Genomic DNA, 18,225 nt, shown 5'->3' on the forward strand with positions numbered 1-18,225 from the left:
TTGTGAACTATTATTGGTTGGAAAGCTTTTAGTGCTTGAAAAACTGCTAGCAGTTCTAGGTGATTGATATGCAGTTTTGTTTGATGTACGTTCCATTGTCCTTGTATGCTGTGTTGATTGAGGTGTGCTCCCCACCCTGTCATGGAAGCATCTGTTGTTATTACGTATTGTGGCACTGGGTCTTGGAAAGGCCGCCCCTTGTTTAAATTTATGTTGTTCCACCATAGAAGCGAGAGGTAAGTTTGGCGGTCTATTAACACCAGATCTAGAAGGTGACCCTGTGCTTGAGACCACTGTGATGCTAGGCATTGTTGTAAGGGCCTCATGTGCAGTCTTGCGTTTGGGACAATGGCTATGCATGATGACATCATGCCTAGGAGTTGTAATACCATCTTTGCCTGTATCTCTTGTGTTGGATACATGCGTTGTATGATGGTGTTGAAATTTTGAATTCTTTGTGGACTTGGAGTGGCTACTCCCTTTGATGTGTCTATTATGGCTCCCAGGTATTGTTGTACCTTGCGTGGCAGAATTTTGGATTTTGTGAAATTGACGGTGAACCCGAGCTTGAAGAGGGTTTGTATGATCTGATTTGTGTGATTTGAGCACTGTATGAACGAATGGGCCTTGATTAGCCAGTCGTCCAAATATGGGAACACATGTATTTGCTGCCTTCTTATGTGTGCAGCGACTACCGCTAGACATTTGGTAAAGACTCTTGGTGCGGTTGTTAATCCGAAAGGCAGTACCTTGAATTGGTAATGTATTCCTTTGAATACGAACCTTAGGTATTTCCTGTGAGATGGGTGTATTGGTATATGGAAATAAGCATCCTTGAGGTCTAAAGTTGCCATGTAGTCGTGTAGTTTTAGCAATGGCAATACTTCTTGTAGTGTGACCATGTGGAAGTGGTCTGATTTGATGAAAGTGTTCACTACTCTGAGGTCTAGGATTGGTCTCAGCGTTTTGTCCTTCTTTGGTATCAGAAAGTACAGTGAGTAAACTCCTGTGTTTATTTGTGTGTTTGGCACTAATTCGATTGCATTCTTTTGCAATAGTGCCTGCACTTCTATCTCCAGGAGATTGGAATGGTGTGTTGTTAAATTTTGTGCTTTTGGTGGTATGTTTGGAGGGAATTGTAGAAATTCTATGCAATAACCATGTTGGATAATTGCTAGAACCCAAGTGTCTGTAGTGATTTCCTCCCATGCTTTGTAATAATGACCTATTCTTCCCCCCACTGGTGTTGTGTGGAGGGGGTGAGTGACATGTGAGTCATTGTTTAGTAGTAGGGGTTTTGGGGCTTTGAAATCTCCCTCTATTTCTAGGGAATTGCCCTCCTCTATATTGTCCCCGAAAACCTCCTCTATACTGTCCCTGGTAAGTGGACGGTGTTGCTTGTGAGGTGCTGGCTTGTGTGCTTTGACCCCGAAACCCCCCTCGAAAGGGCGTTTTACGGAATGTGCTGTAATTCCCTCTGCTCTGCGGGGAGTAGAGTGCGCCCATGGCTTTGGCAGTGTCCGTATCTTTTTTGAGTTTCTCAATCGCTGTGTCCACTTCTGGACCGAACAGTTCTTTTTCATTAAAAGGCATATTGAGAACTGCTTGTTGAATCTCTGGTTTAAATCCAGACGTTCGGAGCCATGCATGCCGTCTGATAGTTACAGATGTATTAATTGTCCGTGCAGCTGTATCTGCAGCGTCCATGGAGGAACGTATCTGGTTGTTGGAGATGGTCTGTCCCTCCTCAACCACTTGTTTCGCCCTATTTTGGAAGTCCTTGGGCAGATGTTCAATGAGATGTTGCATCTCGTCCCAGTGGGCTCTGTCATAGCGCGCAAGTAGTGCCTGGGAGTTCGCGATGCGCCACTGGTTTGCAGCTTGTGCTGCGACTCTTTTACCAGCTGCATCGAACTTGCGGCTTTCTTTATCTGGGGGTGGTGCATCTCCAGATGTGTGAGAGTTGGCCCTTTTCCTAGCTGCTCCTACAACAACAGAGTCTGGTGGCAGCTGTGTAGTGATGAAAACCGGGTCCGTAGGAGGCGGCTTATACTTCTTTTCCACCCGTGGTGTGATTGCCCTACTTTTGACCGGCTCCTTAAATATGTCTTTTGCGTGCCGGAGCATACCAGGGAGCATAGGCAGGCTTTGGTAGGAGCTGTGGGTGGAGGAGAGTGTGTTGAACAAGAAATCATCCTCGACCTGTTCTGAGTGGAGGCTTACGTTATGAAATTGTGCTGCTCTAGCCACCACCTGAGAGTACGCGGTGCTGTCTTCTGGTGGAGATGGCTTTGTAGGGTAGGCCTCCGGGCTGTTATCTGACACTGGGGCGTCGTATAGGTCCCATGCGTCCTGATCTTGGTCACCCTGGCTCATGGTGGTGTGAGCTGGGGAGTGAGATGGAGTTTGTGCTGGTGAAACGTTAATCACGGGCGGAGGAGAGGGTGGTGGTGTAATTCTTTTAACCACTTTTGGTTGTGGTGCTTGTTCCGTCTGGAACTCCAACCTTCTCTTTCTCCTAATGGGGGGAAGGGTGCTTATTTTTCCTGTCCCCTGCTGAATGAAGATACGCTTTTGCGTATGGTCCACATCAGTTGCTTGTAGCTCTTCCTCAAACCTATGCTTTTGCATTTGGGAGGTTAGCGAGTGCTCTTCTGTATAAGAGCCTGAAGCTGGGTCGCTTGCAGTTTGTTTCGGCGTCGAAACTTTGTCTGCGTGTTTTTTCGGCTCCGAGGTGACTTTTTTCCTTTTCGGGGCCGAAACCTCTCGGCGTCGATCTGTTTCGGTGCCGCTGTCTCGGCGTCGAGCCGTGTCCACACCGGTATCTCGGTGTCGAGGCTTGTCTCCAGCACTTTCTCGGTCCCGAGAAGGCTGCGTGCCGGTGTCTCGACCGGAGTCGGACGATCTCGGCACTGTTTTGGCCTTTTTCGGTGCCGACGGTCGGTCACCGAATTTATGGGTCGAGCCATGGCCTGGTGGCAGTGGCGTCCCCTGGGCCTTGTAAATGTTTCTCTGTGTGTTTTTCGACGTCTTACTCACGGTTTGTGTATCGTCGAATCCTTCGGAGTCTGAGTCTTGGATCGAGAAGGTACCTTCCTCCTCCTGTTCCTCGAACTCCCGTCGGGCTGTCGGTGCGGACGCCATTTGAAGTCTTCTGGCTCGACGGTCTCGGAGTGTTTTTCGGGACCGGAACGCACGACAGGCCTCGCAGGTGTCTTCGCTGTGCTCAGGTGACAGGCACAGGTTGCAGACCAAGTGTTGGTCTGTGTAGGGGTATTTATTGTGGCATTTGGGGCAGAAACGGAACGGGGTCCGTTCCATCGGCGTTCCTCAGCACGCGGTCGGGCCGACCAGGCCCCGACGGAGGATCGAAAAACTACCCCGAAGGGCACCGGAGCTCTTCGATCTTCGATGCGGTGTTGAATCTAAGTACGCCGATCCCGAACGCAACAATACCGACGAAAATCTTCCGAAATTAACTATTTTTTCCGTTCCAAAACTCGGAGCGACAGGAACACGTCCGAACCCGATGGCGGAAAAAAAACAATCGAAGATGGAGTCGACGCCCATGCGCAATGGAGACAAAAGGAGGAGTCACTCGGTCCCGTGACTCGAAAGACTTCTTCGAAGAAAAACAACTTGTAACACTCCGGCCCAACACCAGATGGCGAGCTATTGCAGAACATGCGTATCTACAGCGACAGATGCCATCGAACATCTTATTATTCATCACTGAACCCCGCACAGCCCTTTTGGTAATTGAGAAGGAATTGACACTCTTTGAACAGGTGGCAGGTTTTGAGGTAAACTCAGCAAAATCATATCTTCTCAACCTGTCGATGCCCGCAGGGGCAATGACCCAGGTAGCCTCATTGACCCCATTTGCGTGGGCTAAGAAAGAAATCACTTATTTGGGCATTTGAATTGTTCCCCAGGTGTCTGATCTGTTCAGAGGTAATTATCCCCCCTTGATTAAGTCACTACGAGAAGACTTTAGGAGGTGGTCTCCGCTGTGGTTGTCTTGGCTGGGGCGCATCAATAGTATCAAGATGACAGTGCTCCCCAGATTTCTCTATCTCTTTCAAGGCCTCCCTATTGAGATACCGCCAGATTTCTTTGCTGAGACCCGGACGATGTTCACGAGGTTCATCTGGCAAGGAACAAGAGCTAGAGTATCAAATAAAGTTCTGGTGCGCCCCAGGGAAGAGGGAGGATTGGCACTTCCTGACCTCCTTCAGTACTATACAGTTGCACAGCTGCGGGTATTAGCTGAGTGGTCCCTCCGAGAGTCAGACAAGGTGTAGCTGCATATGGATAGGGCGGTGACGGGCAAGACCTTGTGGGATGTCCCATGGAAGCCCAAGGGGGCACTGCCACAAAATGCATACATTAGCACACCCACTGCCACTACCCTTAAAGTGTGGGACAAGGTAACTAGAACCTACGAGCTTACATCCTTCCCCTTGCCACATACCCCTATCCATTTTAACAAGGCATTCCCACCAGGGGAAACTCCAGGGCCCTTTGATAGATAGAGGGAAGGGGGCTGCTTGCGCATTGCAGATTTATATCATTGGGACCAACTCCATACGTTCAATAACTGTTGCAGAGATTTTCAGCTTCCTCAGTCCGAACACTACCATTACACTCAGTTGATGCATTGGGTCTCACAGCCGCATATGAGGGAGGCAGCCACAAGGGATCTTCTTCCAATGAAGAGATTTGTGCAAAGGGGCGGAGTGGTGAGGGGCAGTATTTCAACGCTATACTAGCCGCTGCACAGAAAGCACCGACCCCTCGACACATCCCCTTTTGGGAACAGGTTCTGGGTGTCACAGTGGGGGAGGACCATTGGCGACATCTATATCAGGACATATCCAAGTACAACCGCTCAATGGCAGCCAGGGAAGCCCAGTACAAACTGCTCTATAACTGGTACCTCTATCCCTAGAAGCTAAGAAACTATACACACAGGTGTCCAATAGATGTTGGCGGGGCTGTGGCATGCTGGGGGACTTTAGACACATTTGGTGGGACTGCCCAACTATTCGCCCCTATTGGAACGAAATCCTCTCACATCTTAAAGAGATAATGGGCTACCCTGTACCGACCGTGCCAGAACATGTTCTCTTTGGTCTTCAGGCCCAGAAACTGCAGCACCAATCATATGGGGACCGCGCCATTCTTTGGTTAGCTCTAGGAGCGGCAAAGACAACACTAGCGTCCTTCTGGAAAAGAGCAGACCCACCCCCTATAGCCCTGTGGTTCACCACGCTATGGAGAAGCCTCGCCATGAAGCGTCTGGTTGATAAAGGGGAGGGCTCACGCAGAGGTTTTGATTTTATTTGGGACCCCCTGTTCAGGCTGTAGCCGTGTCTAAAGAACCGAAAATCCCCACAGAGACAGAATGGGAAAAAGGACACCCTTTCCTCCATTTTGTTTCTCAGCCCCAGCTTGACGCATCACCCCGAAACTTTTAAGACACTAGCTAAAGTGAGTGTTGTATTAGTTTTGAAAATTTCCTGAAGATTTGTCAAACGGTGCCAAAGTTATTGGCAAAACAAAAAACGCTCTATCTGTGGAAAAAAGAAAAGTGGTCTTAACTACAACTACCTACTCGCTATCACCAGTAGGTATTATTATATATATGCTCTCAAGATTCTGTATCAAAATCATGTATTATGTAGTCTCAAGAGCTTGTATATACACCTACAGGAACACGTTGATGGGTATTTTTTTCATTAAAGGCTGTCTTTCCAGTTATAGCTCAACAAGATCCATTAATATTCCTCATGCAGCAAAGATATGGGCTGCATCCTTATATATTTCACAACTCTCGCCCGAGATGTCCTTGAAAGAATATGAATTGTTTAAAAAAAATATATACCATGCCAGTAAATACTCTGTATACAAATCATCTCGCTAGTTCACAACCTGACAGGACGTGAAAAGGTGTCATTGCTTCAGGCCCTCACAGCTTACGGAAATAGTTTTAATAGTATATATCCTTGCAGCACACAAGACATGTTTAACTAGTACATAACCTCATAATATAAGACTTCTCACTCGTGCACACTCACAGTACACAAGCAACATCTCAGAAGAACATGCCTGCTGAGTATTCGGCTCACTAAAACACATATTCACATCTAAAAAGAATTGCCAGCAATGCACACCCTAAACCCTACAACAAATGCCCAACTTGTACAGAACTTCAGAACCAGCTCACCCAACAGTATATGCTAGGCCCTCATTATGGCCATCAATGACAGCATACACAGACACTTACTCAGTTACATCAGACACCGGTTCAATAGAACACACTGTAACAAACAAACTTAAAAATGCATACTATGAAGTTTGCAGTAGCTCACAGCCTTAAAACCTAAATCTCACAAAACTGGCTAGTATCCACATTCATAGTATGCAACAGGCAAACCACTAACACAAAAAGAATACAAAGGCAACCTCACTAGTAACAAACAAATCACAAAAGCCTTGGTGAAGGTTTTATATCAGTGAAAAATTCTCAGAATAGTCTTGGCCTAGCAGAATCATCTCGATGAAGTACAATATATACCAAGATTACATCACATGCTCACATTATAAAGGATACTCAGTACGTAACACACATACAGTATACAAGGGCTATTTCATTAATAAAGCATACATTTAATACTCACCCTCTAAATAAACATGAGCAACGGACAAGTGTGCACAAGTCGGAGCTCAAGAGATCTTACTAATGCATTCCCTAACAGTATGCCTGAGGGAGTTCTCAGAACAGTGCAGCAGCATTAAATCCTTAGTAAACATGCAGATAAGAATACAATGATGTTACTTGCTCATATCTCATATATTACAATGCAAGAGTACATAGCAATGAAGAATGTCATAGTCATTGGAGTAGCAGACACACTCAGGACAGAGAACAACATGTTCATCCATCACACTGAAAAAAGAAAGGACATAATTTTTAAATGACGGGTTGAAAGCAGCAGTACACAGCCTTGGTGACCAGCACCCGCAAACACCTAAGTGTATTGCATACAGAGAAACTGCCACCACCTAGCAAGAGCACATATGAAAAGGCATTCATAATGCATCTTACCTGGTTCTTTTCGACTGGGTTTTTCAAATCTTCTGTCTCCCCTGGGGAAAAAAGATTAAATGTGATTTATCAGGTATTCAGCCCCTTGGATGCAGAGTGAGCTTTCACAGGTTGTGTATCAATTCTGTCCATGAAGGAAACAAAAGTACACAATTCCTTTAGCAGGGTTTGTACATTGTCAATGGACAGAGCAGTGTAAGATACATTTGGAAAGTCCAAAATGGCACATTCCCTCCAACTATGGAAAATACCTACCAAGATTTCCTTCTATTAGGAAAAGCCTACAACTTGAGCAGCCTCTGTCAGTTCACGTTCAGAACAATAGGCTGTGGCATGCGATTGATCTCGCAGGCCCCAAAGCTTCTTTCCAAATCACAGTCAGTGTGAAAGGAACGAAAAGCAGCGATACGCTCATTCCAGACATTTCCAACCAATTCTGTGGCAATTTCACCCCAACAGTTGTAACTTAACATACTAGGACATAGGCAAAATGTCTCTGTTGTAAGCCAAACTCCCACAGGAGTGAGTCATTGAGGGTGTCTTCTTCGTAACCACATTCATCAATTGCAACATAATTCCTGCAGCCTCTACCATCTTGATGTTATGTAACGTATTCCTTTCTGTGTTAATACAATAGTCTGCCTCCCAGGGGTAGCTCTAGGGTAGTGCGCCTGGTGCCACCGCACCGGGCACTGACATCGGGAGGGAGCACTGTGTTTGCAAATCAATTACGGTTTTAAAAACCATCTCCTGCCTCGTTTCTTGCCTCAAGCTATTTTCAGGCAACAATACAAAGGTCAAGCTATCTCTGGTGTTTAATGTTCTTGTAGGAGAGTTGTGTCTGGTGGAGGTTTTGATTCATTGTACAGTAGCGCAGAGTGTTAACATGCCCGCTGCAGAGAACATGTACCATGCAGGTTACAAAGTGCATATAAAGTAAATCTGTCAGTGGGTTACTGCTTTTGTCAGATAAATCCATTTGGTACTAGCAGTTTAGAAGTTAAAATCCTAATACAGAACAGAGAGCTACTAACTATTATCAAAGAGCTGCACGTTTACTTCAAGGTATGGATTACAGCGTTATGATTTTCCCCCAGTCTTTCATTATTCTAATGCAGCAAAACGGGTTAATTTGGGTAGAAATCAATTCTTATTACTAAAGAAAACCCCCAATTATGGTGTTCCGTTTTAAATTCTGAATTTGTCGTTCTCCAGACCAAGCACTCAAACTATACTGCCTGCCAGTATGGATTAGATGCGACCTCTACACCTTGTAGTCCTAATTGTTTTATCCAACATTTTCTATACACTGATTTACACATGTATGATTGATTGTTTTTGTGTAATGTTCGTGTGATGTCAAGTGCTTTGACACCTTACACTGGAACGAGTGGCGCTATAAAGCAAATGAAATGCATTTAAGAGAGAGCGGTTATGGACGTTGAGAGGCACTGTTAAAGGGTGGTGATGAGGGGATCCTAGAACTGGACCCCCTGGCCTCTATTCTATATAAGGGGTGTCACTAAATTCTGATGTGAGCTCTCTTTAGAAAGCTGCAATTCTGGATGAGGAAAAAATATATGCTCTCACATAGTACTCCATTTAGTCAATTAATTACCTTTCCTCCCAACTCTGTGATCTGTGCATTTCACGAGTTCCTCGACCAAAACCGGATTCCACTTCATCAAAACTTCTTTGGTAAAAACTGCCCTCTCCCCGACCTCGTCCTGAAAAGAGAAGCGTGAAAATGACAAGCAGTGACCTACTCTCTCGTGAGCTTTTTTTTTTTTTACTATGAATAAAAAGCAACAAACATTTGACTATGAATTCAGAGAGTGAAAATGACAAACCGTGATCTACTCTCCTATGGGCTTTTTATTAAATTATGAATAAAAAGGAACAAAATATGAATATGAATTAATTGAGTGAATGTGAGGAACACGCAGCATCTCACACTTCATGTGAGCCTCAAACTCATGACTTAATGCAACAAAGTGACCACCAGTTTCTCTGGGGCAGAAAGTAAATTACCTTCTGATTATCGAAGATGGTGGATGGATGATTGCTAACTGCTGAACAGCCTCCTTCTGAAACATGGTTTGCATCCTGTAGTCTTCCACATGCTGTCGGTGTCAGGGATTCTTTAAGAGGGCCAGCATTGAGTGTGTATCATCCCTTCTGTTCTATACTCATCTACAACTGCCCTGTAAGCTCATACCTCAAAAAGCAAGACAAATTACCTTACTGGTGCCTCGGTTACTCTTAACCCGTATATGTTTATCAATATGGACTTGTGGACCTTCTGCATGTAACCATGAGCACATCATACCCAGCACATTCCCATCACGGTGTGTATGCTTATTTTGGCTAGTTATCTTAAATTAAAAAATAAACTAATTGATATAGGTTTTCTGGCCAATTCGAGAAGTTTGGCAAATGGGTGTGGATAATGGGATACAATGTACAGAGTAAGGGTAAGGGAGATACCATAAAAGTAACTTGACTCTCCTCTTACATCCCGATATGTTCCCATTCTCAAACCGTGAGTAGACTGCACAGCAGTTCAGAAAGGGGAGGAAGAAAGGACACTGGGCAGCTCAGGTCCACATGAAAAGGTTGCAGAGAACCTCTAGGCCAAAATAAGCCTCACTGCTGTAAGGAGCCTCAAGGGCAAAGTGACAGTAGAATGCATGTGGATGATTCACCTAGCCAACGGCATGTGTGATACTAGGCTGAATAATGCCACAAGCACCTCCTAAGCCTTTCCTCTGTGCACCTTGACCCCAAATGGTTTGGCTGGGCTATATGTAGAGTGTAGCAGGACCATCAATTCGTTGTGGACAAAATCAAATAGCTCTGAAGCACAAATGGCATGAAACTCACTTATCCACCTGGTCGAAATTATTCCCATTAGCAAATGCAGTTTCCAGGGAACTAATCTAAAATATCATGCTGTCTTCAGCGTGAAAGGCTTGTGCATCAGCCTAGTGAGAACTAAATTAAGGTCAGAGTAGGACCCAGGATAACCTACAGGAAGGAATATGTTCATCATGTTCATCACATTACTAGAAGACTGCTTGTCTCAATTGTGTTCCCAGTAATCCATTAAATGCAACTGCAGGGCATGCATGAGGAGCTTTTCATTGGGTACTACACAGATGTAGGACCGTAGCATTTGCAGAAGGGTAAGAAATTACTAAGAGGACACCATTCTGTTAGACAAGAAGCGCCTCACCGTCCAGATGATTCCAGTAACCCTTTTGAAAAGAAGGCTAGATTCCAAATAAAAAGAAATTAACCTTTCTGGTAGGGAACTGAGAATTTTCGTAATTCACTGAAGTATGAAGAGTCTCTAGAGTTCAGTAGAGGGGGCTCACCAACCTCCCTGGAAGCCTCTTGAAATAGACACTCGTCACAGTATAGACAGCAGTGTAACCTGTGGCAACGCGAAAAAGCAGCCTCCAGAGCAAAGTGCTGTGTAAAAACAAAAAGCAGTACCGAGACTCAATGGCAGCATTATGTACTAATACTATTGGGTTCCCATTCTCATTGAGGTACTTCAAGTGCTCTCCGTGACGAGTACATGAAAGCCTGTGTCTGGAAAAGTAACTGAACATGTTATGGTACTACCAGTACCTTCCTCCTTACAAAGAACTCAATGGATGAGTGCAAGCATATATGTAAGTGACAAAATGTACAGAGAAAAAGATATTCAATAGCGCAAGACGTTGAAAACTTGAAAAAGAAAGTCACTTGATTTATTCCCTGCCACATTGGTGGAAAATGGAAAATGTGCAAATCAGTCAGAAAGATCACAGTGAAGAGTGCTGTACGCTTTGCTTGCCAGTGAAGTGAGAATATTTTTAAGTATCAGACATCAGAGACTTACTGTTCAGTGTTCATAACCTTCAGGCATACAGTAAACTAAGGTCATCCTTTCCATTAGAAACCCAAGGGAACTGGCATGCGAAAAATAACCAACAAGTGTACTATTTGTCATTTTCTATGAGGGGGTAGTGTTCCTGCTTTGAGTGTTTGCCTCTGGTTTCTCAGCGGTCATTACTTAAGTCAAAAAATTCTGTAGCAGCCAGCACCTGGATAAACATGTAGGTTTTGTTGATAACTGTGACTGTTAGATGAATAGGGAACAGAACAGACGTGAAAATTCCTCTTTTGAATCCTCCTTATGGTAATGGGGCTAGGCTTTGGAAATAGTGGAATGAAATGGCCTTTGTGAAACAATCCACTCTACAAATGTCAATTCAATAGGTTCAATATCGCCCTCATAGCTGCTCCAGCTTTATGCGCTCTTTTCCTAGCACTCTTCCTAGGTATTCACATGCCCATCCAGAGTGTCAGATGATTTTTTCCCCTCTTAGTAAGGGAGGAACTTCTGTTTTAGGAATGTTGCTAAATTCGTCTCACACTCTCACACCTCTCCAACAGAGGACAACCCCATGCCCCAGATGATGTTGGATTAGGAAGCTTACTAGTGCCTCCTTTGTCATCCAAGAAGGTAACAATACTATGGGTGCAGGACTGAACTGTGGCAGTTTTACACATTTCTTCTAGCAGTTGGTCCTTTTCGTGACATTAAAGGGAATCTCAATATTGTCCCATTTGTGTGGGTAAGATATTCTTCTCTGCTACATCAAGAGTGTCACACATTTCTCCCTTGGAAGCCTTTATAAGCCTTCTAACTCTATATAAAACAATTAGGCCATATTCAGCAGCCACAAGCAGAGCGGTGTCAAACAAAAAATGCTCTACAGAAGTAGTGTATTCAGTGCTTGGGGAAATCACTCCTCTAGACCTACTAGGTCTTCAAAAGTGTGTTTTTCCAGATTGTGTGGGGTATCAACTTCCCCACATGCTCAGTGCATGTCGCCAAAAGCAGTCCATCCAAATCAGTCGTCATGCGACAGGCATCATAGATAAGCTTCTAGTGGTTTCCACAGCACTGTCCAGACAATCTGCTGGTCTATATCTGAATGCTGGGAGGTCCTACCAATTACTAGCTACACAGCACAGGCTTCTCAATCAAGGTTTAGGGGCAGGTCCAACAACTTAAAAAACTCTCAAACAGATCCTTTTATCTCCCTTGGGATGGACCTTTACTTCCAACTATTACTGTCTGGTGGTGGTAATCCCCATGAAGATGTGATCTTCTGTTTCTGTACATACCTTGGACCTCTTATGAGTGAAAGTTCTGGTCTCTGCAAGCTTATATGAGGCAAGGGGAGTAGCATGTATGCTAAGCACTACCAAGAGTGCAGTTCTCCTCCACATCATGGGGCAAGCCTGCGCCTACTCCATCAGTTCATCAACCATTTGGGGTGATCAAGGCTTCAATCGCTACTCTGCAGCAGAGAGGGAAAGAATAATTAGGAATGCCCAAGTATCGAACCATAATTCCTTTCTCTGTTCTTTGAATTGAAGTTAAAAACGTTCTAGCAAACTGGTGTTTTACCCCTACGCACTTTTTTTTTTGGGGGGGGGGGGGGGGGTGGAATGATTTGCTTTAAGTGGCTTTCTTTAAAGAAAAGGGATACAGAAGAAATCATATACATTTGAAAACATACACTCTTGAGTTCTGCGATCCAACAAATGCATGGAGAAATTTGATTGTTAATCAATATCTGAAAATCGACTTTTCTTTTCCCTTAGGGTGAAAAACAATTATTTACAGCACAAACGCACCAGAGTAAAACCAAAGATCCCTTACATTTACTCCTAAAATTACTATGTGGGTTGGGAGAATAAGAAAAATCAGAACTAAAATGATCACCAGTGAACTTAACACTAAGATGCCCTGGGTCAAACACGTTTTACCAAACAGCCTTTAGTTTCTGCAAAAACCTTTTTTTTGTACATCAACAAGGATTTGGTGTGTTCTATTATCCTTGATATATTTCCAGAGGCACTGAATGGGGAAGGAATTCCATTAAGGAGAAAAGATTTACACATGTTTGCAAGCAAGGTCTAGTAGAAGCTTAATTAAGTCCTCATTGCACAAGTGAGAGATTTGTAGAGATAAGCTATTCACCAGTCACTAAACTTAGCCAGTATTTAAACTGTTCATAGATTCATATGCTCTGAATAATTCAAGTCTGGGAACGAGATGCACTTAGTACGTTGTGCATGACTGAGACAAAGCAGTAATGCACAGGAAACAGCCTGAAAACCAAAAACAAAACCACTGCATATTTATCAACACTTTAAGCAGTGCCTTTACATATATAATACTTGTCTAACTTAAAGGGCTAAAAAAGTTTTTTTTGTTTTATTACAAAGCTAGGCTCTCACACTATTGTGCGGCAATGTGGGATGTGACCCCCCTCCCCTTGGGAGGAGGCACAAAGAGGGTGTACTCACCCTCAGGGCTAGTAGCCATTGGCTACTAACCCCCCCAGACCTAAACACGCCCTTAAATTTAGTATTTAAGGGCTCTCCCTGAACCTAGAAACTAGATTCCTGCAACAACAACAAGAAGGACTGCCTAGCTGAAAACCCCTGCAGAGGAAGACCAGAAGACAACAACTGCCTTGGCTCCAGAAACTCACCGGCCTGTCTCCTGCCTTCCAAAGAACTCTGCTCCAGCGACGCCTTCCAAAGGGACCAGCGACCTCTGAATCCTCTGAGGACTGCCCTGCTTCGACGACGACAAGAAACTCCCGAGGAGAGCGGACCTGCTCCAAAAAGACTGCAACTTTATCCAAAGGAGCAGCTTTAAAGAACCCTGCAATCTCCCCGCAAGAAGCGTGAGACTTGCAACACTGCACCCGGCGACCCCGACTCGGCTGGTGGAGAACCAACACCTCAGGGAGGACCCCCGGACTACTCTACGACTGTGAGTACCAAAACCTGTCCCCCCTGAGCCCCCACAGCGCCGCCTGCAGAGGGAATCCCGAGGCTTCCCCTGACCGCGACTCTCTGAAACTTAAGTCCCGACGCCTGGAAAAGACCCTGCACCCGCAGCCCCCAGGACCTGAAGGACCAGACTTTCACTGCAGAAGTGACCCCCAGGAGTCCCTCTCCCTTGCCCAAGTGGAGGTTTCCCCGAGGAAGCCCCCCCTTGCCTGCCTGCAGCGCTGAAGAGATCCCTTGATCTCTCATTGACTTACATTGCGAACCCGACGCTTGTTCTAACACTGCACCCGGCCGCCCCCGCGCCGCTGAGGGTGAAATTTCTGTGTGGGCTTGTGTCCCCCCCGGTGCCCTACAAAACCCCCCTGGTCTGCCCTCCGAAGACGCGGGTACTTACCTGCAAGCAGACCGGAACCGGGGCACCCCCTTCTCTCCATTATAGCCTATGCGTTTTGGGCACCACTTTGAACTCTGCACCTGACCGGCCCTGAGCTGCTGGTGTGGTAACTTTGGGGTTGCTCTGAACCCCCAACGGTGGGCTACCTTGGACCAAGAACTGAACCCTGTAAGTGTCTTACTTACCTGGTAAAACTAACAAAAACTTACCTCCCCCAGGAACTGTGAAAATTGCACTGTGTCCACTTTTAAAGTAGCTATTTGTGAATAACTTGAAAAGTATACATGCAATTGAAATGATTCAAAGTTCCTAATGTACTTACCTGCAATACCTTTCAAACAAGATATTACATGTTAAATTTGAACCTGTGGTTCTTAAAATAAACTAAGAAAATATATTTTTCTATAACAAAACCTATTGGCTGGATTTGTCTCTGAGTGTGTGTACCTCATTTATTGTCTATGTGTATGTACAACAAATGCTTAACACTACTCCTTGGATAAGCCTACTGCTCGACCACACTACCACAAAATAGAGCATTAGTATTATCTCTTTTTACCACTATTTTACCTCTAAGGGGAACCCTTGGACTCTGTGCATGCTATTCCTTACTTTGAAATAGCACATACAGAGCCAACTTCCTACATTGGTGGATCAGCGGTGGGGTACAAGACTTTGCATTTGCTGGACTACTCAGCCAATACCTGATCACACGACAAATTCCAAAATTGTCATTAGAAATTGATTTTTGCAATTTGAAAAGTTTTCTAAATTCTTAAAAGACCTGCTAGGGCCTTGTGTTAGATCCTGTTTAGCATTTCTTTTAGAGTTTAAAAGTTTGTAAAAGTTTGAATTAGAACCTAGAACTAGTTGTAGATTCTTAAAAAGTATTCCAACTTTTAGAAGCAAAATGTCTAGCACAGATGTGGCTGTGGTGGAACTCGACACCACACTTTACCTCCATCTACAGATGAGAGAGCTAAGGTCACTCTGTAAACTAAAGAAAATAGCAATGGGCCCCAAACCTACCAAAGTACAGCTCCAGGAGCTTTTGGCAGAGTTTGAAAAGGCCAACCCCTCTGAGGGTGGCAACTCAGAGGATGAAGATAGTGACTTGGAGGGAAATTCCCCCCCTCCAGTCCTACTTAGGGAGAGCAGGGCTTCTCAAGCCCTGACTCCACAAATAATAGTCAGAGATGCTGGTTCCCTCACAGGAGGGACCAACAACTCTGAAATCACTGAGGATAACTCCAGTGAAGAGGACATCCAGTTAGCCAGGATGGCCAAAAGATTGGCTTTGGAAAGACAGATCCTAGCCATAGAGAGGGAAAGACAAGAGATGGGCCTAGGACCCATCAATGGTGGCAGCAACATAAATAGGGTCAGAGATTCTCCTGACATGTTGAAAATCCCTAAAGGGATTGTAACAAAATATGAAGATGGTGATGACATCACCAAATGGTTCACAGCTTTTGAGAGGGCTTGTGTAACCAGAAAAGTGAACAAATCTCACTGGGGTGCTCTCCTTTGGGAAATGTTCACAGGAAAGTGTAGGGATAGACTCCTCACACTCTCTGGAAAAGATGCAGAATCTTATGACCTCATGAAGGGTACCCTGATTGAGGGCTTTGGATTCTCCACTGAGGAGTATAGAATTAGATTCAGGGGGGCTCAAAAATCCTCGAGCCAGACCTGGGTTGATTATGTTGACTACTCAGTAAAAACACTGGATGGTTGGGTAACTGGAAATGAAGTGTATGACTATGTTGGGCTTTATAATTTGTTTATGAAAGAACACATTTTAAGTAACTGCTTCAATGAAAAGTTGCATCAGTATCTGGTAGACCTAGGTCCAATTTCTCCCCAAGAATTGGGAAAGAAGGCAGACCACTGGGTCAAGACTAGGGTAACCAAAACTTCCACTGGGGGTGACCAAAAGAAAGGGGTTACAAAGCCTCCCCAGGAGAAAGTGGGTGACACTAGAAACAAAGAAAAAGAGTCCTCTGTAGGCCCCCAAAAACCAGACCAGGTGGGTGGGCCCCGAGACACAACCCAAAACAAAGGTGGGTACCAGGGTAAGACCTGGGATGCCACTAAGGCATGGTGCCATAAATGTAAACAGACAGGGCACCACACCAAGGACACTTCTTGTCCCAAAAACAAACCCCCTAGCAAAATCCCAGGGGTAACCAGTGTAGCCATTGGAGATGACTCCTCAGAGGAGGAGGTCTTCATAGCCTTCAACTGGAAAAAGGGCCCAACAGGTGAGTTGGAGATTCCAGAGGGAAGTAGACACTTCCACCACCTACAGGTGAATGGAATCCCAGCCACTGCCCTGAGAGACACTTGTGCCAGTCACACTATTGTGCATGACAGGCTGGTGTTCTCAAACCAGTACATCCCAGGTGAGATGGCCAGAGTAAGAGTTAGCCCAGACAGGGTCACTGATAGGCCTGTGGCTTTTGTGCCCATAGAAGTGGGTGGGACTTTTAGCTGGAGAAGGGTGGTAGTCAGTACAGACCTCCCCCTTGATTGTCTCCTTGGAAATGACTACCCAGAGGTTAGTCAGAGCCCAAGAGAGGAACTGGTCCAGTGCCAGTCCTCTCCCAAGGATTCTAGAGTGCCTGCCTCTGCAGTAAATGCAAGTAGGCCCCAGAAGAAAAAGAAAAAGAAACAGAGTAGGAAAGGTGGACAACCTTTAGCCAAGGTTCCAGCCAGCCAAGGAGATTCTGCTCCAGTAGGGGAGAACTCCAAAAATGGCCCTGTTAAAGTCCAACCTGACCCACAAGAAGTCCTGGCTAGTCAGGCAACTGTTAAACCTGAGTGGGTGGCTCCTCAGCTAACAGAAGAAAGAGTGGAAGAAGGGTGTTTACTACAAGATGTGGTAACCCCCCACTCTAATACAGCAGACAGGCACCCTGAACCCAAAGAAGCCTGTAACGTAGCCCCTTCCCTTGTAGGTGAAGAGCTAAAGGTGTGGTTCTGGGCACTGACAGCTGTCAGTGGCCTCTGCTGGGTGTTAGCCTTTATGGCTGCACTATCCTTGGCATGGTGGTCAGACCCCATGCCAAATAGCAAGTTAGGCCCCCTGTTGGTCATGGTGGGGTTACTCCAGCTCTGGGTAACCTCTTTGGGTAAGCTAGGGGTGACCCTGGCTAAGATAAGATTAGCAGAGGTGGATACCTCTAACCCCAAAATAGAGAGAATGGGTGAAGACATAAAAAGCACAGACAAGAGGCAGTTCAGACTAGGTCCTATCACTGTGGAAGTGGGTCAGTTCCCCAGAGGGAATGACCTGAACAGGAGGATGTAAGGCAGAGTAGGCCCTGCAACAAACCAGCCTATTTCCTCTACTCTTCCTCGCCTGACAGACTAGGAAGACTCTCCCAGCTTTGGCTGAGTCTCCTGGCCTGTGGGCTGGGGGGGGGGGCTTGTGTAAAGAAATGGCTCCCTGTTGCAGTTACCCCCCACTTTTTGCCTGATACTGATGCTGACTTGACTGAGAAGTGTGCTGGGACCCTGCTAACCAGGCCCCAGCACCAGTGTTCTTTCACCTAAAATGTACCATTGTTTCCACAATTGGCACAACCCTGGCACCTAGGTAAGTCCCTTGTAACTGGTACCCCTGGTACCAAGGGCCCTGATGCCAGGGAAGGTCTCTAAGGGCTGCAGCATGTCTTATGCCACCCTAGGGACCCCTCACTCAGCACAGACACACTGCTTGCCAGCTTGTGTGTGCTGATGGGGAGAAAATGACTAAGTCGACATGGCACTCCCCTCAGGGTGCCATGCCAACCTCCCACTGCCTGTGGCATAGGTAAGTCACCCCTCTAGTAGGCCTTACAGCCCT

General features: G+C 45.6%; 1 protein-coding gene across 3 annotated transcripts in view; it reads right to left on the reverse strand.

The window, feature by feature from the left end:
• GIGYF2 (GRB10 interacting GYF protein 2) overlaps positions 1 to 18,225 on the reverse strand; it is a 1,376,329-nt gene that overhangs the window by 1,212,602 nt on the left and 145,502 nt on the right. For all 3 annotated transcript variants that reach the window (XM_069213782.1, XM_069213784.1, XM_069213783.1), the window contains exons 6-7: positions 8,730 to 8,838; positions 7,112 to 7,152 (exon numbers count right to left, since the gene is read on the reverse strand). In XM_069213782.1, coding sequence (XP_069069883.1) covers positions 7,112 to 7,152; positions 8,730 to 8,838 — 150 coding nt within the window. The remainder of the gene's footprint in view (positions 1 to 7,111; positions 7,153 to 8,729; positions 8,839 to 18,225) is intronic.

This window comes from Pleurodeles waltl, chromosome 11, assembly GCF_031143425.1.
Source record: "Pleurodeles waltl isolate 20211129_DDA chromosome 11, aPleWal1.hap1.20221129, whole genome shotgun sequence".
Classification (NCBI taxonomy): domain Eukaryota; kingdom Metazoa; phylum Chordata; class Amphibia; order Caudata; family Salamandridae; genus Pleurodeles; species Pleurodeles waltl.